The sequence below is a fragment of the Mugil cephalus genome, chromosome 4 (genome assembly GCF_022458985.1).
Source record: "Mugil cephalus isolate CIBA_MC_2020 chromosome 4, CIBA_Mcephalus_1.1, whole genome shotgun sequence".
Taxonomy (NCBI): domain Eukaryota; kingdom Metazoa; phylum Chordata; class Actinopteri; order Mugiliformes; family Mugilidae; genus Mugil; species Mugil cephalus.
In genome coordinates, this window is record NC_061773.1 from 29,749,475 (window position 1) to 29,770,704 (window position 21,230).

General features: G+C 41.3%; 2 protein-coding genes across 2 annotated transcripts in view; one reads left to right on the forward strand and one right to left on the reverse strand.

Moving 5' to 3' along the window:
* The window catches only part of LOC125006460 (nuclear factor 7, ovary-like), a 1,183,669-nt gene that overhangs the window by 838,048 nt on the left and 324,391 nt on the right, over nt 1-21,230 (reverse strand). The window lies entirely within an intron of this gene.
* LOC125006365 lies at nt 3,519-13,549 on the forward strand. Its single transcript, XM_047582323.1, has 3 exons — nt 3,519-4,376; nt 5,142-6,529; nt 10,176-13,549. The coding sequence occupies exons 2-3, from the start codon at nt 5,159-5,161 to the stop codon at nt 11,568-11,570; spliced, it is 2,766 nt and encodes a 921-aa protein (XP_047438279.1). The 5' UTR covers nt 3,519-4,376; nt 5,142-5,158; the 3' UTR covers nt 11,571-13,549.

Below are 21,230 nucleotides of genomic sequence, written 5' to 3' on the forward strand. Positions count from 1 at the left end.
CCTCCACTACTACTCTGAGAAACCTTATTAATATATTTGACCAGGATATGTCCTTTAATTCTCACATTAAGAAAGTGACCAGGACTGCCTTTCATCCTGTCTCAGGTTGATGCCATAAACTAGTTGATGCATTTGTGTCTTCCAGGCTGGGTTACTGTAATTCATTATGGTCTGCATCCAAATACTCTTCAAAAAAGAGTAGGGAAAGACTAGGGTTGCAGGGGTTTCTGGAGCCTATCCCAGCTGTCATCGGTTGAGAGGTGGTGAACACCCTGGACAGGTCGCCAGCCTATCATAGGGCTAACACAGAGACAAATAACCATTCACACTCACACTCACACCTAGGGTCAATTAAGGGTCACCAATTGGCCTAACGAGAACATGCAAAACATGCAAACAGAACATGCAGACTCTACCCAGAAAAGCCTGAGCTGGGCCTTCTCGCTCGGAGGCAGCAGTGCTAACCACGCGCCTTTTCCTCCTCCTCCTTAGTCTTTTAACTGACTCCATCATGCCAACAACTCCAAATAAAAGCATGTTTCTGATATGAATTGGTTAGGAACTGAATCCAGCATTTCAGGTAATAAAAGGAGAAAATATTCAGATCTGCTGTCAACATGGAGAGTTCCTACAATCATATTCACTTCTAGGAAATCTATGAAGTAATATGTTGTATATGACTAAACTATGACCAAAACATCATAGTCATAGAATATTGGTATTTTTGCAAGAAACCTCATTTAAACTTAAAAGTCAGATTTTGTATCTGAGAAATGTTGTCTCATGGACAAGAGTGTGATTACATGGGAAAGGTCAAGAGTTCTAAAATAAATAAACTGGCTCAAGAGTACTGCAGTTACCTGTAACCCGAGTTGAAAAGGAGGCTGCAGGTAAAGCCTGAGGCTGAAAGGAAAATGGGAAAAGTATTAAGATTTACCAGGGTTTGTTCAAGATATAAATAAAATAACACTGAACCGAATGCGTTAATACAATCCCACAACAAATGAATCAATAAGTAACACACTGTTAGAAAATTCTGTAGTAATGTCATAACGTGTCTCATGCACTTTCAGCACGTGTTTAAAGCCCTCATTTTGCACAACCGAATATATGGCCTCATGTCTGCACCTATAAACACACCGACAGCATTTGTGATGGCTTTAGCCCGGTTGGACTGTGCAGTAAGGGGCTGCTTAAATGCCGCGGTGATGAGCGGTTGTTGAGTACCCTTCGTTTTCACTCCTGTCAGTAAAACTCGGGAGTGATGTCGCTTTAAATGCGTGGCCATGCTTGATGTGTTTCCACTTTCATATGGCTTTCTAGTGCCACAGTGCCTACAGTGCCTAATGGTTTTATCCACTAACCTCTTTTCTTCAACATTATGTTCGACAGGGAAGCCAAAACGCTCCCATACAGAGGATTTAAATGACGCGGGGCGTTCAAGCTCCTCCGTTCCTCCACTCGCTATTAACCACGCTGTGTGTGGACTGAACATGCACACAACTTTTTTTTTCTTTCATAAATCAATCCGCGGATCACGTGTGTGCCGAACCGAAGCTATTGATCCGAACGGATCACGGATCAATGATGATCCGTTGCACCACTAGTTTTAAGCGAACAGAGTCTCTTCTGATCTGTTCATTTAGAATGAGACACACTGGACCTCTGGCCAAGCTCCGCCCCAAACTTTAAACTAAAACAAACCAGAAAACAGTTCGTTGGCATTCAGTTCTCTTCGTCTCAGAGACTCAGGGACACGACAACGGTAAGGTTTTTATCTTTATTACACAGCTGGAACTTAAACTGGGGGAGGACAATTACAGGAAAGAATACCACAATACTAGAGTACTGAAATACATCACATAAACAAGTTTCTGACTAAAAAATATTCAAACACTCAAAGTGAAACTAAAAAAAATGGCGGAATGAACGAAAGTCCCTTCCTGCTTTCTTTGCTGTCTGGTGTGTCATGTAAACAAGGAAGTGGTATGCTTAACTATGTGATTTAAAATTGTATATTGACAAGTATTATTACAGTTATTATGTGATTGCTGCCAGCTGTTAAATCACCTTAGACAATCTAAGAAGAATATACAAATGGGGAAACAACAAAGAGATGTGAAAGGGTCCTATGTTCGCATTTGGATTCTCTGTTCTGTTGCTGACAGAGTCAAACCAGAAGCAGGAATTTGTAGAAGTTGTGAATTTTCTCAAGGATATAAATGTTCTATTTTTATTTACTACTTCTCCACAGAGTACAAGAAATGGCTGCTCCAACACACCTGATTCAAATGAGAGGCTTGTTATCAAGCCACTGCAGGGCTTGATGATGAGCTGATCATTTGAATCAGGTGTGGTGAAGGAGGAAAACATCTAAAACATGCAGGACAGTGTTCCCTGAGGACCGGGATTGGGAAACACTGGTTTAGGCATTATTATTAGAAAAAATGACATAAACCTCCATCTCTGTGCAAATGACATCCAGCTATATTTATCTATGAAACTAGATGAAGCTAACTAACTAAACTCCAAACCTTAAAGACGTAAAGGATGACATGGAACATCCGTCTCTTAAGCTAAGACTCAACAAAACTAATTGTATTTGGCCCTACACATCTCAGAGATTCATTACCTAATCACTTAGTTTATTTGGAAGTCATTAGGGTTAAGTTTGGCCACTTGGCCTCTAGTTCTACTCTGAGAAACCTAGGTACTATATTTGATTAGGATATGTCCTTTAATTCTCACATAAAGAAAGTGACCAGGACTGTCTTTCGTCCTGTCTCAGTTTGATGCCATAAACGAGTTGATGCATTTGTGTGTTCCAGGCTGGGTTACTTTAATTCATTATGGTGTGCATCCAGAATAGTCTTTAAAAAACTTCCAATTGTTTTAAAATACCACAGCAAGAGCATAGATAGCAATTAACAAGAGAGATAATATTACTTCTCCACATTGGTTCCATGAATCCAGAAGAGGATTTAAAATCCTCTTCTTTAGACCCTTAATGGCTGAATTCCATCATGCCGACAACTCTAAACAACAGTGCGTTTCTGTTTTAAATGAACTGTGAACTGAATCCAGCATTTCAGAGAATAAAAAGGGGGATAAAAAAATGGAAAATGTTCAGATTTGTTGTCATCATGGAGAATTCCTGAAATCATAATCACTTATAGGAAATCGGTGAAGCAATAATTTGTATATGGCCAGACAATGACAGAATCTTTCAGTCATAGATTATTGGTATTTTTGCGAGAAACCTCACTTAAACTTGAGTTTGTATCTTTCTGAGAAATATCGTGTCATGGACAGGGGTGAGACTACGTAGGTAAGGTCAAGTGATCTAAAAATAAATAAACTAGTTCAAGAATACTGCAGTTATCCGTAACCCAAGTTGAAAGGGATGCTACAGATAAAGTCTGAGGCTGAAAAGAAGGGAAAAGTGTTCAGATTTGTCAGAGTTTGTTCAAGATAAAGATAAAATTGAAGTGAACTGAATGTGTTAATGCTATCCCACAACAGATGTATACATAAGTACCATGGTATTAGAAACATCTGTAGGACTCAGTATATATTTGGACTAATTAACTTCAATAGATCTGAGTTAACTTCAACAATCAGTGCATTTAAACCATCAACTTAAACCATCAACCCCCAAGCTTTATTTAAACTGAGAAAAACCAGAAAACCGTTCATTCCTGTTGTTAAGTGAATTGCGACCTTGGTTGACCAGTTCCCTGAAACAGAGGCACTGTGTGCGGAGTCAGGACTTGTGTTAACTAGAGATAAGGTTTACACAGTGAATGTGAAATGAACGTTGAAGTAATGTAACTTGTGATTAAGAAATCAGGGGCAATGTGAGAGAAACAGGAAACATGTGGTTGAGGAGCAGAGCAAATGCGGAACTAAACTTGGACCTACATGCTTTACAGCATGTAAGGACATGACAAGACATTTTCGGTGGAAAGTTACAGAAAATGATCTAATATCCAAGTATTGCTTAATTAGTTTATATGGGAGCTCCGACATCTAGCTTTTTTGGGTCACACGAGTCATTTGAGTCCCCTTAAATCTATTTAATGTCCATAGGGCTTTCAGCCTAGCCTTTTCATTGTTATCCTGGAAAGTGCACAGATGACGGGACTCTACTCCAGAACCAGCTACAAGAAGACGCCCTAACTGGTGGTGCCGGGGTAAGAGGAAGCGGGGCAGACATGAGAGTGGATGGAAGACAGGCGAGTTTCTCCGTCCTCAGCTTGAGTAGTGCTATAATTGAATTCGGTTGGGATACCCCATCTTAACAGAGATGCTGATTCTCTGATTTCCTGGGATCTAACACTTTTCAGTTGACTTCACTTCAGAGGACAAGGACAAATGTATGGTAAATTCACCTTCATCACACAGCAGAGCATTAAACTGGGGGGGGGGGGACAGTTATATTAAGGAATGCAACTATACTACAGTACTGACATACTTTAAATATAATAATAAAATACTCATAGTGAAAGTAAACAAACTAGTGATATGAAGAAAAGTACCTTCCTGCTTTCTTTTCTGTTTGGTGTGTCATGAAAACAAGGCAGTGGTATGCTTACGTATGTAAAACTGTATTTTCACCAGTATTACTGAAGTTATTATGTGAATATATTATAATATAATATATTATATGTGCCAACTGTTAAATCAAATGAAAGGACATGTGCAACATGAATGCCAACACCTCCAAACAACAGCATGCTCCTGTTTATAATTTCTTGTGAATTGAACAAAATACTAAATATTATTCATAGTATATTATTATTATTATAAAACCAATTTAACAACCCAAGTGAAATAATGAATTAACTAAAAATAAAGATTAAAATTATAAATTCTAGACAGTACACAAATCCATTTCAAAAGATGTTCATTTGAAAATAGAGCTGAATTGAGATCTGATGACAGTTGCTATGTTGAGACAAATTCTTAGATGTGAATGGGTCCTTGATTCACATGTGGACTTTGTGCATGTTGCTGACAGAGTCAACCCATAGCAAGGACTTGTAGTAATCGTCCCGAAAATATAAATGTTATATTTTCATTTACTACTTTTCCTCCGACTAAACGTTGATTGACTGGACTTTGTGTCTGCTGTGTTCCAGCTTCACTCAGAGACTAAATGGCTTCCAGATCAGAGGAGGATCTCTGCTGTCCGGTCTGTCAGGAGGTCTTCAGAGATCCTGTTCTTCTGTCATGTAGCCACAGCTTCTGTAAAGTCTGTCTGAAGAACTGGTGGAGACAGAATCCATTACACGAGTGTCCAGTTTGTAAGAGAAGATCTTCAAGAGATGATCCACCTTCAAACTTGGCCTTGAAGAACCTGTGTGAGTCCTTCTTACAGGAGAGAGATCAGAGATCTCCAGAGGCTCTCTGCAGTCTGCACTCTGAGAAACTCAGACTCTTCTGTCTGGACCATCAGCAGCCAGTGTGTCTCGTCTGCAGAGATTCAAGAAAACACTCCAACCACAGATTCAGTCCCATCGATGAAGCTGCACAACAGCAAAAGAAGAACCTTCAGGAAACTCTGGAGCCCTTAAAGGAGAAGTTAAAGGTTTATGAAGAAGTTAAAGTGAAGTGTGATGAAACAGAGAAACACATCAAGGTCCAGGCCCGACACACAGAGAGGCAGATTAAGGAGCAGTTCAAGAAGCTTCACCAGTTTCTAGCAGAGGAAGAGGAGGCCAGGATGGCTGCACTGAGGGAGGAAGAGGAGCAGAAGAGTCAGATGATGAAGGAGAAGATGGAGGCTCTGAGCAGAGAGATAGCAGCTCTTTCAGACACAGTCAGAGCCACAGAGGAGGAGCTGAGAGCTGAAGACGTCTCATTCCTCAACAACTACAAGGCTGCAGTGGAAAGAGTCCAGCGCTGCCCCCTGCTGGATGATCCACAGCTGCCCTCAGGAGCTCTGATAGACCAGGCCAAACATCTGGGCAACCTGGCCTTCAACATCTGGAACAACATGAAGGACCTGGTCTCCTACACTCCTGTCATTCTGGATCCAAACACTGCTAATCCAACACTGATCCTGTCTGAAGATCTGACCAGTGTGAGAGGAGGAGATAAACAACAACTTCCTGATAATCCAGAGAGGATTGATTATTTGTGGTCTGTCCTGGGCTCTGAGGGCTTTAACTCAGGGAATTACAGCTGGGATGTTGAGGTTGGAGATAACAGATGGTGGTTACTGGGTGTTTTAGCAGAGTCTGTCCAGAGGAAGGGAACTATAGGATCTGGGTTGTGGGGAATAAGGCTCAATGGAGGTAAATATATGACATGTTCACCTCCAGATCCTCACACTGATCTCCCAGTAAATAAGTTCCAGAGGATCAGAGTGAATCTGGACTGGAACAGAGGAAATCTGTCCTTCTCTGATCTTGATACTAACACACACATACACACCTTCACACACACTTTCACTGAGAGGATATTTCCATATATTGATACTGAAGATGAACTCCCAGTTAAGATATTACCAGTGAATCAGACCAGTTAGAGATAAACAGAAGTATCCTGTTTATGATGTTTTTTATTTTAAAGTTCCATTTTTTTTTACTTCAGTGTTTCTTAAAAATGAGTTTATTCAGCAGAGTTGTGTAAAAATGTTCTGCCTTTAATCAAATATATCTTCAATAATCTTGCTTTTCCAGTGTTTTTTATTCAGTTTCAGTCAGATGAGTTGATTTTTTTAATGGTTTAACCAGCTGAAACGATTCAGCTGGTTAAACTCCCAGCCTTTAAGACATCAAGGATGACCTGGAACGTCCTCCTCTTACACTCGGAGTAAACAGAAGTCATTGTAGTTGGCTCTAAGCATCTCAGAGATTCATTATCTAATCACTTAGACTGTAAATATTGTTCATATATATGAACAGGTCGCTGATGTTCATGTTGTTTCAGTCTCTGAGCCATATGTCTCATAAACAGCAGAAAGACAAACCCACTACATGCTTGTGTTCATTTCCTGGTGAAGTTAATAAACATGAAACATGCTGCAGCCATGAACATGTATACATACAGCCGGAGATCAGAGGATGTCATCATAGATGATAGATGCCTTAATTTCAATCAGATACACTTTTGGGTTCTTGTTCAACTCTTGTGATTTCATTCATTTCTAAATGTGATGGTTGATTCAATGATGACTCCTGATGTTTCTAAACTTTTTCTCTTTCAAATGAACTGACCGAGTTTATGGGTCCGTTTTTGTCATGACATTTTTCTGACAACGCTTCTGCAGTTTTACATACGAAGAATCTCAAATAGAGGACTTTTCTTCAAAACTCCTCATGGCTTCAGACAATTTACTTGTCTCTGTCCTTGTCCCGTTAGGACTTAGTCATACAATTGACTCTATCAAACACAATATTTTACTACAGATTAATCAAAGTGTGATCAAGATTAAAGGAAGTGCATTGAACTGGTTTGAACTGTATCTGTCAAACAGATTCTAGTTTTTGAGTAAGTTACAGAGTTTGTCAGGGTTCTGTGCTGGGACCAATACTCTTGACATTAAACATTCTTCCTTTAGACAATAGCCTTAGGAAACATGACATGAACCTCCGTCTATATGCAGATGACACCGAGCTATATTTATCCATGAAATCAGATGAAAGTAAACAGCTGGAATGTCAGAGATTAATTATCTAATCACTTAGTTTCTTTGGATGTCATTACCTTGGCCTCCACTACTACTCTGAGAAACCTTATTAATATATTTGACCAGGATATGTCCTTTAATTCTCACATTAAGAAAGTGACCAGGACTGCCTTTCATCCTGTCTCAGGTTGATGCCATAAACTAGTTGATGCATTTGTGTCTTCCAGGCTGGGTTACTGTAATTCATTATGGTCTGCATCCAAATACTCTTCAAAAAAGAGTAGGGAAAGACTAGGGTTGCAGGGGTTGCTGGAGCCTATCCCAGCTGTCATCGGTTGAGAGGTGGTGAACACCCTGGACAGGTCGCCAGCCTATCATAGGGCTAACACAGAGACAAATAACCATTCACACTCACACTCACACCTAGGGTCAATTAAGGGTCACCAATTGGCCTAACGAGAACATGCAAAACATGCAAACAGAACATGCAGACTCTACCCAGAAAAGCCTGAGCTGGGCCTTCTCGCTCGGAGGCAGCAGTGCTAACCACGCGCCTTTTCCTCCTCCTCCTTAGTCTTTTAACTGACTCCATCATGCCAACAACTCCAAATAAAAGCATGTTTCTGATATGAATTAGTTAGGAACTGAATCCAGCATTTCAGGTAATAAAAGGAGAAAATATTCAGATCTGCTGTCAACATGGAGAGTTCCTACAATCATATTCACTTCTAGGAAATCTATGAAGTAATATGTTGTATATGACTAAACTATGACCAAAACATCATAGTCATAGAATATTGGTATTTTTGCAAGAAACCTCATTTAAACTTAAAAGTCAGATTTTGTATCTGAGAAATGTTGTCTCATGGACAAGAGTGTGATTACATGGGAAAGGTCAAGAGTTCTAAAATAAATAAACTGGCTCAAGAGTACTGCAGTTACCTGTAACCCGAGTTGAAAAGGAGGCTGCAGGTAAAGCCTGAGGCTGAAAGGAAAATGGGAAAAGTATTAAGATTTACCAGGGTTTGTTCAAGATATAAATAAAATAACACTGAACCGAATGTGTTAATACAATCCCACAACAAATGAATCAATAAGTAACACACTGTTAGAAAATTCTGTAGTAATGTCATAATATGTCTCAAGCACTTTCAGCACGTGTTTAAAGCCCTCGTTTTGCACAACCGAATATATGGCCTCATGTCTGCACCTATAAACACACCGACAGCATTTGTGATGGCTTTAGCCCGGTTGGACTGTGCAGTAATGGGCTGCTTAAATGCCGCGGTGATAAGCGGTTGTTGAGTACCCTTCGTTTTCACTCCTGTCAGTAAAACTCGGGAGTGATGTCGCTTTAAATGCGTGGCCATGCTTGATGTGTTTCCACTTTCATATGGCTTTCTAGTGCCACAGTGCCTACAGTGCCTAGTGGTTTTATCCACTAACCTCTTTACTTCAACATTATGTTCGACAGGGAAGCCAAAACGCTCCCATACAGAGGATTTAAATGACGCGGGGCGTTCAAGCTCCTCCGTTCCTCCACTCGCTATTAACCACGCTGTGTGTGGACTGAACATGCGCACAACTTTTTTTTTCTTTCATAAATCAATCCGCGGATCACGTGTGTGCCGAACCGAAGCTATTGATCCGAACGGATCACGGATCAATGATGATCCGTTGCACCACTAGTTTTAAGCGAACAGAGTCTCTTCTGATCTGTTCATTTAGAATGAGACACACTGGACCTCTGGCCAAGCTCCGCCCCAAACTTTAAACTAAAACAAACCAGAAAACAGTTCGTTGGCATTCAGTTCTCTTCGGCTCAGAGACTCAGGGACACGACGACGGTAAGGTTTTTATCTTTATTACACAGCTGGAACTTAAACTGGGGGAGGACAATTACAGGAAAGAATACCACAATAATAGAGTACTGAAATACATCACATAAACAAGTTTCTGACTAAAAAATATTCAAACACTCAAAGTGAAACTAAAAAAAATGGCGGAATGAACGAAAGTCCCTTCCTGCTTTCTTTGCTGTCTGGTGTGTCATGTAAACAAGGAAGTGGTATGCTTAACTATGTGATTTAAAATTGTATATTGACAAGTATTATTACAGTTATTATGTGAATGCTGCCAGCTGTTAAATCACCGTAGACAATCTAAGAAGAATATACAAATGGGGAAACAACAAAGAGATGTGAAAGGGTCCTATGTTGGCATTTGGATTCTCTGTTCCTGTTGCTGACAGAGTCAAACCAGAAGCAGGAATTTGTAGAAGTTGTGAATTTTCTCAAGGATATAAATGTTCTATTTTTATTTACTACTTCTCCACAGAGTACAAGAAATGGAAAAAAAAAAAACTCATGTCATCCTCCTGTAGTGACAGCTGGCATAGCACACAACACAACAATAAAATACACCAGCTCTGAAGTATATTTCTTTGCCAGAAAAGACATTCAGACTGAGAAGCTCTGCAGTGAAACCATGACTGACTGGACTTTGTGTCTGCTGTGTTCCAGCTTCACTCAGAGACTAAATGGCTTCCAGATCAGAGGAGGATCTCTGCTGTCCAGTCTGTCAGGAGGTCTTCAGTGATCCTGTTGTTCTGTCATGTAGCCACAGCTTCTGTAAAGTCTGTCTGAAGAACTGGTGGAGAGACAAACCATTACACCAGTGTCCAGTTTGTAAGAGAAGATCTTCAAGAGATGATCCACCTGTTAGTCTGGTGTTGAGGAACTTGTGTGAGTCCTTCTTACAGGAGAGAGATCAGAGATCTCCAGAGGCTCTCTGCAATCTGCACTCTGAGAAACTCAGACTCTTCTGTCTGGACCATCAGCAGCCAGTGTGTCTCGTCTGCAGAGATTCAGAAAAACACTCCAACCACAGATTCAGACCCATCGATGAAGCTGCACCACAGTGCAAGAAGAACCTTCAGGAAACTCTGGAGCCCTTAAAGAAGAAGTTAAAGGTTTATGAAGAAGTTAAAATGAAGTTTGTTCAAACAGAAAAACACATCAAGGTCCAGGCCCGAGACACAGAGAGGCAGATTAAGGAGCAGTTCAAGAAGCTTCACCAGTTTCTAGCAGAGGAAGAGGAGGCCAGGATGGCTGAACTGAGGGAGGAAGAGGAGCAGAAGAGTCAGATGATGAAGGAGAAGATGGAGGCTCTGAGCAGAGAGATAGCAGCTCTTTCAGACACAGTCAGAGCCACAGAGGAGGAGCTGAGAGCTGAAGACGTCTCATTCCTCAACAACTACAAGGCTGCAGTGGAAAGAGTCCAGCGCTGCCCCCTGCTGGATGATCCACAGCTGCCCTCAGGAGCTCTGATAGACCAGGCCAAACATCTGGGCAACCTGGCCTTCAACATCTGGAACAACATGAAGGACCTGGTCTCCTACACTCCTGTCATTCTGGATCCAAACACTGCTGGAACAACACTTATCCTGTCTGAAGATCTGACCAGTGTGAGAGGAGGAAATAAACAACAACTTCCTGATAATCCAGAGAGATTTGATTCTCACTGGTCTGTCCTGGGCTCTGAGGGCTTTAACTCAGGGACTCACAGCTGGGATGTTGAGGTTGGAGATAACACATTCTGGATACTGGGTGTTTTAGCAGAGTCTGTCCAGAGGAAAAGACGCATACAATCTGGATTGTGGGGAATACTGTTCAGTGGAGGTAAATACTCAACATGGTCACCACCAAATCCTTCCACTGTTCTCCCAATGAAGAAGAAGCTCCAGAGGATCAGAGTGAATCTGGACTGGAACAGAGGAAATCTGTCCTTCTTTGATCTTGATACTAACACACACATACACACCTTCACACACTCTTTCACTGAGATGATGTTTCCATACATATTTAAACGGGATAAACTCCCAGTAAAGATTTTACCAGTGAAGGTCTCTGTGACAGTGAATCAGAGCAGTTAGAGGTAAACAGGATGATTATGTTTAAAAAGTTGGAGTGCCCTGCACAGCTCAGATCTTTCCCCCAAGTAGGGCATACATGGATGACGTGATGACTATGACGTCTACTGCTCCATGTACTAGCAAACTGCTGGATAAGTTAAACAGCAACTTGCAGTGGGCTAGGATGAAGGTGAAGCCGAGTAAGTCTAGGAGTATCTCAGTTGTTAAAGGAAAGGTAGTAGATAAGAAATTTGTTATAAATGAGGAGGTGATTCCCACAGTGATAGAGAAGCCAGTGAAGAGTCTGGGAAGGTGGTATGACGCAAGTCTCGGCGATGTAGCACAGTTTGAGGGATTGAGACAAGATTTGATCCAAGGCATTTCAAGCATAGACCAGTCAGGGCTCCCAGGAAAGATGAGATTATGGTGCTCGCAATTTGGGTTATTGCCCCGACTAATGTGGCCACTGACAGTGTATGAGGTCACTCTGACAAAGGTTGAGAAGCTTGAAAGGACGATTAACTCATTAATTACGAGATGGCTTGGTGTCCCATGCTGCTTAAGCATCACAGCCTTGTATGGGAAAGTCATACTGGAGCTCCCAGTAACTAGTCTAACAGAGGGGTTTAAGTGTGCTAAGGCTAGACTGGAGATTACTCTTACTCAGTGAAAAGATCCAGTAGTCAGGTGGACAGCCCCCACGGTTAAAACAGGGAAGAATTGGAACCCGAGAGACACGGTTCAGGAGGCGCAGGCTGCCCTCAGGCTCAGGGATATCATGTGGCATGTGCAGCAAGGACATGGAGGCCTGGGACTTTGTGCAGGGAAACCTCTGTGGAGTAAGGCATCAGTAACAGAAGAGGAAGATGGTAGTGGAGAAAATAAATAGACAAGAGGAAGCAACGAGATGCACGAAGGCAGTGCAGGCTAAGCAAGGACAGTGGGTGAACTGGGAGAGTGTAGAGAAAAGGAAGGTGTGGTGGAGAGAGCTGTGGAGCATGGAGGCTAGTAGGATTAGATTTATGATAGGGGCAGTTTATGACGTGCTGCCATCTCCCTAGAACCTACACCAGTGGTCAGGGGAGGATGCTGCCTGCCCACTTTGTTCTTGTGCATGTACGCTCAGCTACATTTTGTCAGGTTGCAGAGTTAGTCTCTCCCAAGGTAGATACACCTGGCACCACAACCAGGTTCTGAAATGCTTGGCAGCTGCAATTGAGGAAAAACAGATTCAGCTGCGGAAAGGAAGAATAAGCATATTATGTTTGTTCAGGAGGGACTTAAGGCCAGATCAGGAAGGCGCAGGCATAATACGGGGCAGCTAAGTGTGGGCGGAGCCTGGGAGCTGAGGACCGACCTAGATGGAGCCCTGAGCGTTCCACAACAGATAGTCGTGACCTTTAAAGGGCCGGAAGTGCTGTTGTGGTCTGAGAAAGAAAGGATAGTGTATTTTGTGGAATTAACTGTCCTGTGGGAAGACAGAGTTGAAGAGACGAATGAGCGCAAGAGAGATAGATATGTGGAGTTGGCATCGGAAGCGGAGCAGCGAGGCTGGAGTGCCCGTGTGCGCCCACTGGAGTTCGGCTGCCGTGGATTTGTAGCGGAATCTGCCATTGCTCTCCTGTGTGAGTTGGGCATTCATGGAAAAGAACATAAGGTTGCTGTACAGAATATGTCCCTGGCAGCGGAGCGAGCGAGTAAGTGATTGTGGCTACGGAGGAAGCACGCTAGCTGGGGAGCATGCTATAGGTAAGGCTAGCTATGTGCTAACATTAGGTAGCAGTTGTAGTTAGATTAATCTTATCTTTCGGTTGAAAGGCACATGGTGGCGTGGTGGCTGCATTGAGGGTGGTGACACTGGGACGCTGGAGCTCCCTGTTAAGCCTTCTTGAGGTGTTGTGGGCCGAACTTAACGAAACTTGTTTTCTTGTGTGTAACTTGGCAGAGGGGAGGAAGATTGTTTGAAGCATAGTTGCATGTCCCATCATTTCTTACCTACTGCTGGCAGTTAGGCTAATTAGCTGGTGTGCGATAGAGCTATTTTGACATAGGCAGAAGGAAGAGATGCCTGGTCGAGTGTGGTCACATTCCCATCATTTCTTACCTACTGCTGGTGGCTAGGCTAATTAGCTGGTGTTTTATTTCTGTGGCTAGGCTAATTGTATCTCGTTTCTGACATAGGCAGAAGGAAGAGACGTCTGGTTCGAATGTAGTCGCATTCCCATCATCTCTATTACTTACAGTAAGAAGTTGTGCCTTAGATCGTGGCACAAGGAATTGTAACATCGCGTCCTGTGTATTAATGAATATTCTTGGTGCAGTTGGCGTCAGGAAAAAGCATAAAAAAATTATCTGTCCATTTCAATACTTTTTGTATATATGCAAATAATCGTATATTGTTTATTCTATTTTTATTTAATTATTTATCTTTTATACAGTCCACTCTTTATTCCTGTTATTTTTCTGCCCCATGTATGCTGTTGCAAACTGCAATTTCCCATTGTGGCACAAATAAAGGTTTCTAATTCTAATGCTAAATGTGAGAAAAAAAGTTTTGCTGCACAAAAACAATTACAAATTTTGTAATTGTTTGAGCCCTTTGATATATATTGATATGGTGTAAACCCTTTGTATTTGTCCACTGTGATCAGCTCTAAAGATCCAATAACAGCTGCTGTGTATTTGGTTGATTGCAATCTCACCTTATATAAGTCACCTGTTGAGCTGGTCTGTATGAATCTGATGAAACTGTGAGGGGAAATACGTTGTTATAATAAAGTAAAAAAATTTTTCTTCTACATCTGTTGTGTGCAACGATACACTTTTATGTCACATCAGGATGCTAATGATGAAAAGTCAGTAAACTTAAAAACCACCTGCCTTCCTGCCATTTCATCATTCTAATGCTGTGTTCTTGTTTTTTATGTATTTAAAATGTTTCCTATTGAATTAGTTTATTGAGCAAATAAATGTAGAAATGCTCTGCGTTGAATCAAATATATGTACAATATAACAATATAAAAATATGTGCAATATACATCTTCAAATGTTTTTGTGTGAGTTATTCTTTTTTAGGTAGACTTACCAGTTGCAAGTCTTGATGTAAAGTCTCTTCAGAAATGAAAAGCTGCCAGATGATCCAGATGTGACCATGAGGCTGACCTCAATCGACTCATTGCTCCAATATATCGCTTTTGTTTCAAGGTTCACTCTTATTCATGGTTCCTACAGTTTCTAAAGTAGAGCAGGAGATAGAGCCTTTAAGATGGTTACATACTCTGTGAGAAGAATTTCTCCTTGTTCTCAAGGTGAGCAAGAACAAGAATAAAGTTTGGTTTGTCCAGATAATTTATACCCCACAAGAAGCTCGAGAGCTGAACTCCAGGGAAGTCCACACAGAGCTCGTCCATTGCAGCATATGTCATACACAGTAAGCATTGTGGGAGATGCAGGAGACAGATGAAGAAGAAGTTGGCCTTTGAATATTTTTATCATATGTTTCTATACTGCCATCTAGATGTTAGGCAAAGAAATATTTTTGGAATATAATTTTACCAAGTAATACTGTTACCAGCAAGACAAGTTAGCATGGCCCATATATAATCTACCTTTCCTACTTCTTGATATTAGTTAGCATTGCTTACTATTATTCTTTAACTGCAGGAGTTAGGATACTGAGGAACATCGTAGCGAATGTAACAGAAAACAGGTGGAAATGAGAGGCAATTAGTAAGAAAACCCCTACAAAGGAATGATTCTGCAGATGGTGACCACAGACCATTCTCTGTTCTCAACCTTTCTGGCTGATGTTTCGTTACTTCTGTGACATTTTGTCAGTGATCTCAGCCTTAGAGGCAGCATGAAACATTGCCTACAACTCACAGAAGTTGCTCAGGTAGTGCAGCTCATCCACCCTGCAAAATGACCTCCAGCAGCCCACTAGTGTGCATGTTTCTGCTCAAACTGTCAGAAACAGACTTCATGAGGGTGGTATGAGGTCCCGACGTCTACAAGTGGGGCTTGTGCTTACAGGTCAACACCGTGAAGGGCGACTGGCATTGGCCAGAGAACACCGAGCGCCATCGGCACCCTGTGATCTTCCAATCGAGCACATCTGGGACATCATGTCTCGTTCCATCCACCAACGCCACGTTGGACCACAGGAGTTGACTGATGCTTTGATCCAGGTCTGGGAGGAGATCCCCCCTTTCACATTTCTGTGAAGACTTTATAAGTCAAGATGAAAAAAGTCAAGATGGGAACGAACCATTTGAACATATCGGGAACAAGACTCACTGTCACCAGGACTGAAGGCCAGTGGGAGTCTGGAGTAGTCAGGGAGTGTGGGATAACTTCCTCCTGTTTAACTGTGAATAAATGTCACATTAATTCTTAGTATGTCTTTGTAAATCAACTTCTTCTGAACCACATGTCACTGATTTTGTGTCTCTGGGATTTTCTCCACCTCATAAACGTCGTGAACAGGACTGGAAGAAAGACGCTGGTGCATTTACTTTATTATCCCGAAATACTGAGTTATATTTAGCTTAATAAATACACACAGACTTGTTCATCTGAATAATAAACATGCATGTCTCAAACAGGAAATAAGCCGCATCCACATGGAGCTGAACTTTATTTCTTTATTTAGTTCAAACCCTGTCTCCTCTCTCAACTCCAGCTTCAGTGATAAACATCAGAACTCAAAGTGGAAGAGTCTGTAGTCTGGGATACAATGACGTGCTTTGTCCTGCAGAGGGCGCTCTGCTCCAGCATTCAGCCCAGGGGAACTTGACTCTTCTTCCGTGAAACAGCAGCATGCATCTACAGTGTCATGTATATATGTGCACTATTTCTTTAACTTCTGCTTCCTGCTACAACTAGCTGGACAAATGGAAACTACAACAAAAATCTTTTATTTTAGTTTCCATGTTAACTTATTTTTTCTGTCACAGTTCTTTCAGCACCACTTCAGTTGAAGCTGTGACTCTCCCCCTCAGTGTGGTCTTAATCATATTATTTACAACATGGAGTGCTGACACTCAGCTGTCTACATACCTGCCAGGGGTAGAACGGCTTTGGATATTTTAAAGGCGACTACTACGCGGCGAAAGTCGAGTTGAGAAGAAAGTAATTCTTTACAACAATGAAACGTATATTCTTGACCTGAACTTGCTCTACAACCACAGCAACAAAGTCAACTAGGACACAACACTGAACATAAACACATTATCAATACTGGGTGCTGCAGATATAAATAAACAGCTGATAGCGTTTCATTAGAATCTAATACTTCACAGCATGTTGTTAGATGGGTGCGGTAAATATTTCAAAGCCTTTTCCCTGTCTAATAACTTTAGACAATGAAATCTACCAGTTAATAGATGATGTGCAGCCTCCTTCTCTCTGTTACCACAGGATGTTGTGAAGTTGTTAAACGACGGCTGTGAAGAGGATTTGGACAGTTCCTCTGCAGCGTTAGCGAAAGGCCGTTTCAGATTATGTGCATTCATTTATGTTAAACTATATTTAAATGTTTCCGTTTAACTTGTTTTAGAATTTATGTATACAATGTTTGATGAATATGCAATTAAAGAAGATAGAAGAAATATCTTCTCCTTCTCTTTTTAATAATTTGCAACAATCTAATGAGAGATAATGGCTGCAGGTTCTTCATTTTAAGCAGAAAGAGCCTCTTGTTTCTAATCTGTAAAGCTGCATGATTCTAATCTGTAGTAACATATTTCAGATCTGTTTAGCTGCACCTTTAAACTCACACTTTAATAGCTATACTTTGGAGTTACAGGTATTTCAACCACTCATGTACCAAATTTAGTTCATTATTACTATTCTACTAGAAGTTAGTCATCCATGCCTTTTTAGTTATGCATTCCCAAATGAACACCTTACTTAAGGTAGTAATTAACTCGTAGCAGTCCAAAGCCCTGAGCGCTGAAATATCCGTGTTTGAACGTGAAGGCGTGCAGTCAGACATAAACCACAGTCAGCCCCTGTAACACGACCCAGAACAGATCCATCATCATTTACGTCCTGCTGAGCGCTGTTTGTCTCCCGCATGCTAAAGGTCAGAGCATAAGAGACTGTTTAGTGGCTCTGAGCTGCGAATGAAAGGCCGGCCTTGAAAGGAGAGGCCAGAGGAAATGAGCGTGAAATGAATGTCACGTTGAAATCAAAGGCGGTGGAAGATAAATGAGAGCGGTGGCTGGAAATCACCTGGATGGAGAGACAGAGGGCAATGGATGGATGGATGGATGGATGGATGGATGGATGGGAGGGGTAATTATTAGTGATTGAGCAGCTTCGCCCCCTCCTCATGTGTTTCACTAGCAGCAGGCCTGTTCACACACAACCTCTTCTCTGTTGGGCCGTGCACAGCGCCGGTTTATTTGACCATCTGAAATCTTAACAGTTAATACCTGTATGTTTCCAGCACAATATTGTCTCTGGCAGCGAGCGCCAGAAAACGTATCCTCAGGAAAAATAAACGGCAGCGTTCGCGTGCCAGGTAACACAAGGGCCATGTGCTGAAGACTGGAGGGTGGAGGAGTGGAGTGGGGGGGGGGGGGTGTCAAACAGGTGAGTCCAAGGAAAAGAGCAGGAGAGGGGGAGGGGAAATTTGGGGCCACGAATATCTCCACATAAATGTCAAATATGTCAATGAATTTTCGTAATTTGACCAGACGATGGATCTTTCGATGTCGTGCCCGAAGACGCTTCTGCATGTGAAGCCTGGGACGCAACTGCCAACTCCTCTCGACTGCAAGTCAACAAATGTACACAGATTTATTCAAGAGCTTTTTATTTATGTAGCTCAAAATCATGACATAAATCACTGGGAGGGAGTTTACATAAGAACGTTAAGAGGCTGCAATTATGTGGAGAGAAACGTCCAAGAAAACCAGACGGTGTGAAGAAAGAGGAACACGATCAACGCTGGACTCTTCTTCTTCTCATTCTTACTATTATTACTATTATTATTATTATTAGTAGTAGTAGTAGTAGTAGTGGTAGTAGTAGTAGTGGATCCTTCTAATTGTCATTATTGTGCGGTTTTTGAGTGACTTCCCATTAAAAACTCTGGCCCAGTGGAAAATAAATGTCACTTCTGTTTGTCATTTATTTCTACTTGAGACTTTATTTATAGCAGTAAATGTAAATGCAGCTACGTTATCACTCTGCAAAGCCACCACAAATACACTGCAACCAAACTTAGGAAATAAGTAATTAGAAAATGAGGGATATATTAGATAAATTAATCTAAATCAGACTAAAACCGAGAACAGTTCAGTCAGTAGAATAGTGGAGACTTTCCAGTCAGTTGTGTCATTGATCTGGACTGGATTTAATCTGTGACAATAAAACAATGAGTTCTGTTTTTAATGTGTTCACAGATGAAAAGGAGAAGAGACTCTAACTCTGACAGAATAGATGAGTTCATGTAAAACCTTCTGGATGTTTCTAGTTCTCATTTGAACAAAGTCTAATAGTTTATGAAGATAATTTAGGACGGAGACAGTTAAAGAGTCAAATGAGCTAAAACATTCAAACTGTCTAAGAAGAATTAACTTGGTCAATAACATGATTCTTTTGAGGCAGAGTTCAGTTCTTACAGTGTCATTTCTCTCAGCTCTTCAGGTTTTTATGGGTTTATTGACACATGACAGGTCCCAGGATATTAGAGAACGTTTCTCAGTCTTAGTCAAACTCTTCTGTTCATCTGGACTTGTGGAGTTTCTTTAATGTTCTGGGGTCGACTCTGACCAGGATGACTGAGAACCTTCACAGAAATCCTCCTCTGAATGATGAAGCTGCAGAGACCAGCTGGTAAATATTTGGCCTCAGCTCTGATCTGTGAAAACACAGAAACACCTGCACACATGTGATTTTTCCTCATGTTAGCGGCTCCGCCCTCCTGCGCTGTGCGTCAACGGAAACCGAGGCCGTGGAAGCTGATAGGCTAAAACCAAACCACCATCATCATCATCATCATCATCATCATCATCATCATCATCAGCGCCATCATAACACTCCTACACGGCCGTGTTTACACACACACCGTTTATCAGGAGCCAGAGTGAACTTTCCTCTTTTTTCTGCTCGGTTCCCCCGGGCCGGCGACTTCAGAGAGGAGGAGGAGGAGGAGGAGGAGGAGGAGGAGGAGGAGAGAAAGTCAACATTTCCAGGCTGAAGGTAAATGACGGAGCTGCAGACGCGTTAAGCAAACACCTGCAGCTCAGGTGGAAAAGTGAGGCCTCTCTGCACGAGAGAAGGAGCTCTTTCTTTGAGGATCAAGCCTCTCAGCCCACGGCCGCTTAAAGGTCAAAGTTTATTACAGCGTCTCACAGATGCCAGGACTCAGCGTTAACCCCGCGCTGTCTGAAAAGACACCACATTAAAACAAAGAATATCATGGTCACACACAGTTCTTTCAGTTTATTAAAGCATTTAATATTTGTGTGATTCACTGTTTTGGCCGAAGAATTAAAAAAAAAAAAATAAAAATGAATTTAACAATGGTTATATTCAAACAGTGTGTGAAAAAGTGTCGCCTCCTTCCTGATTTCTTGTTTTTTGCATGTTTGTCACTTAAATGTTTCAGATCATCAGACTAATTTAAATATAAGACACAACTAAACACAACTAAACACAACTAAACATGTTTATTATTAAGATGGCGGCGCACAGCGGCTTCAAGCTCCCGGCAAATTATTTAGTAATTAGTTCCTTAGTATCTACTCTATATATTACAGTTACTATGGTAACAGTCCGAGACCTGAGTGCATAATTTCGTTCCATCTCATGCTTCTGTGTGGATGCGAATGACAAATAACTAAATCCAAACCCGCATCATGACCCTGTGGTAAAAAGTGTTCGCCTCCTAAACGTAATAACTGTTCCACCCTCAGCACCAACAACTGTGATCAAGACTTTGGGAAAACTTCAATGAGTCTTTTCCAGCTGTGGAGGAGTTTTGTTCCACTCGTCTTTGTAGACTTGTTGTAATTCAGCCTCATTGGATGTTTTTTTCCAGCATAAACCTCTTTTTTTAAGGTCAGGCCACAGCATCTCAGAAGGATCCAGGTCAGGACTTCCATCTATCACTTTTTATTCACCACTGGTCCATGTTTTCTGTGTTTGTGGTTCACTGGAGTCTCAAAGCTTTAGAAATGGATTTAGAACCTTTATAAACTTTTCCAGACTGGAAACCGAAGGGTTTGGTTTGTTATTCACACACGGCCACGTACGTTTGGTTTAGTTTCCTCTTTAATAATAAATGTCTTCATTTATGATCATTCACTGATGATCTGAAACATTTAGGTGACAAACATTCACAAAACATAAGAAATCAGGAAGGAGGCGACACTTTTTCACAGCGCTATATTTTGTGTTTTCAGTCGTTTTTAGTGTTTTTCCTTTCTTTTAAATTGTTATATTTCCAGTATTTGTTGTGTTGTCAGTCGTGTTTGTATCAGTCGTATTTTTTGCTGCAAAGTTTTGTGTTTTTTTCTGCATTCGATTGTATTTTCAGTATTTTTTCTGTATGTAGTTTTGCTTTTACAGTTTTTCCTTTATTGTTTGTATATTTGATTCTGTATTTGTTGTGTTTACTGCATTTAGTTGTGTTTTCGCTGCGTTCTGTATTGTAATATCCTGTATAAT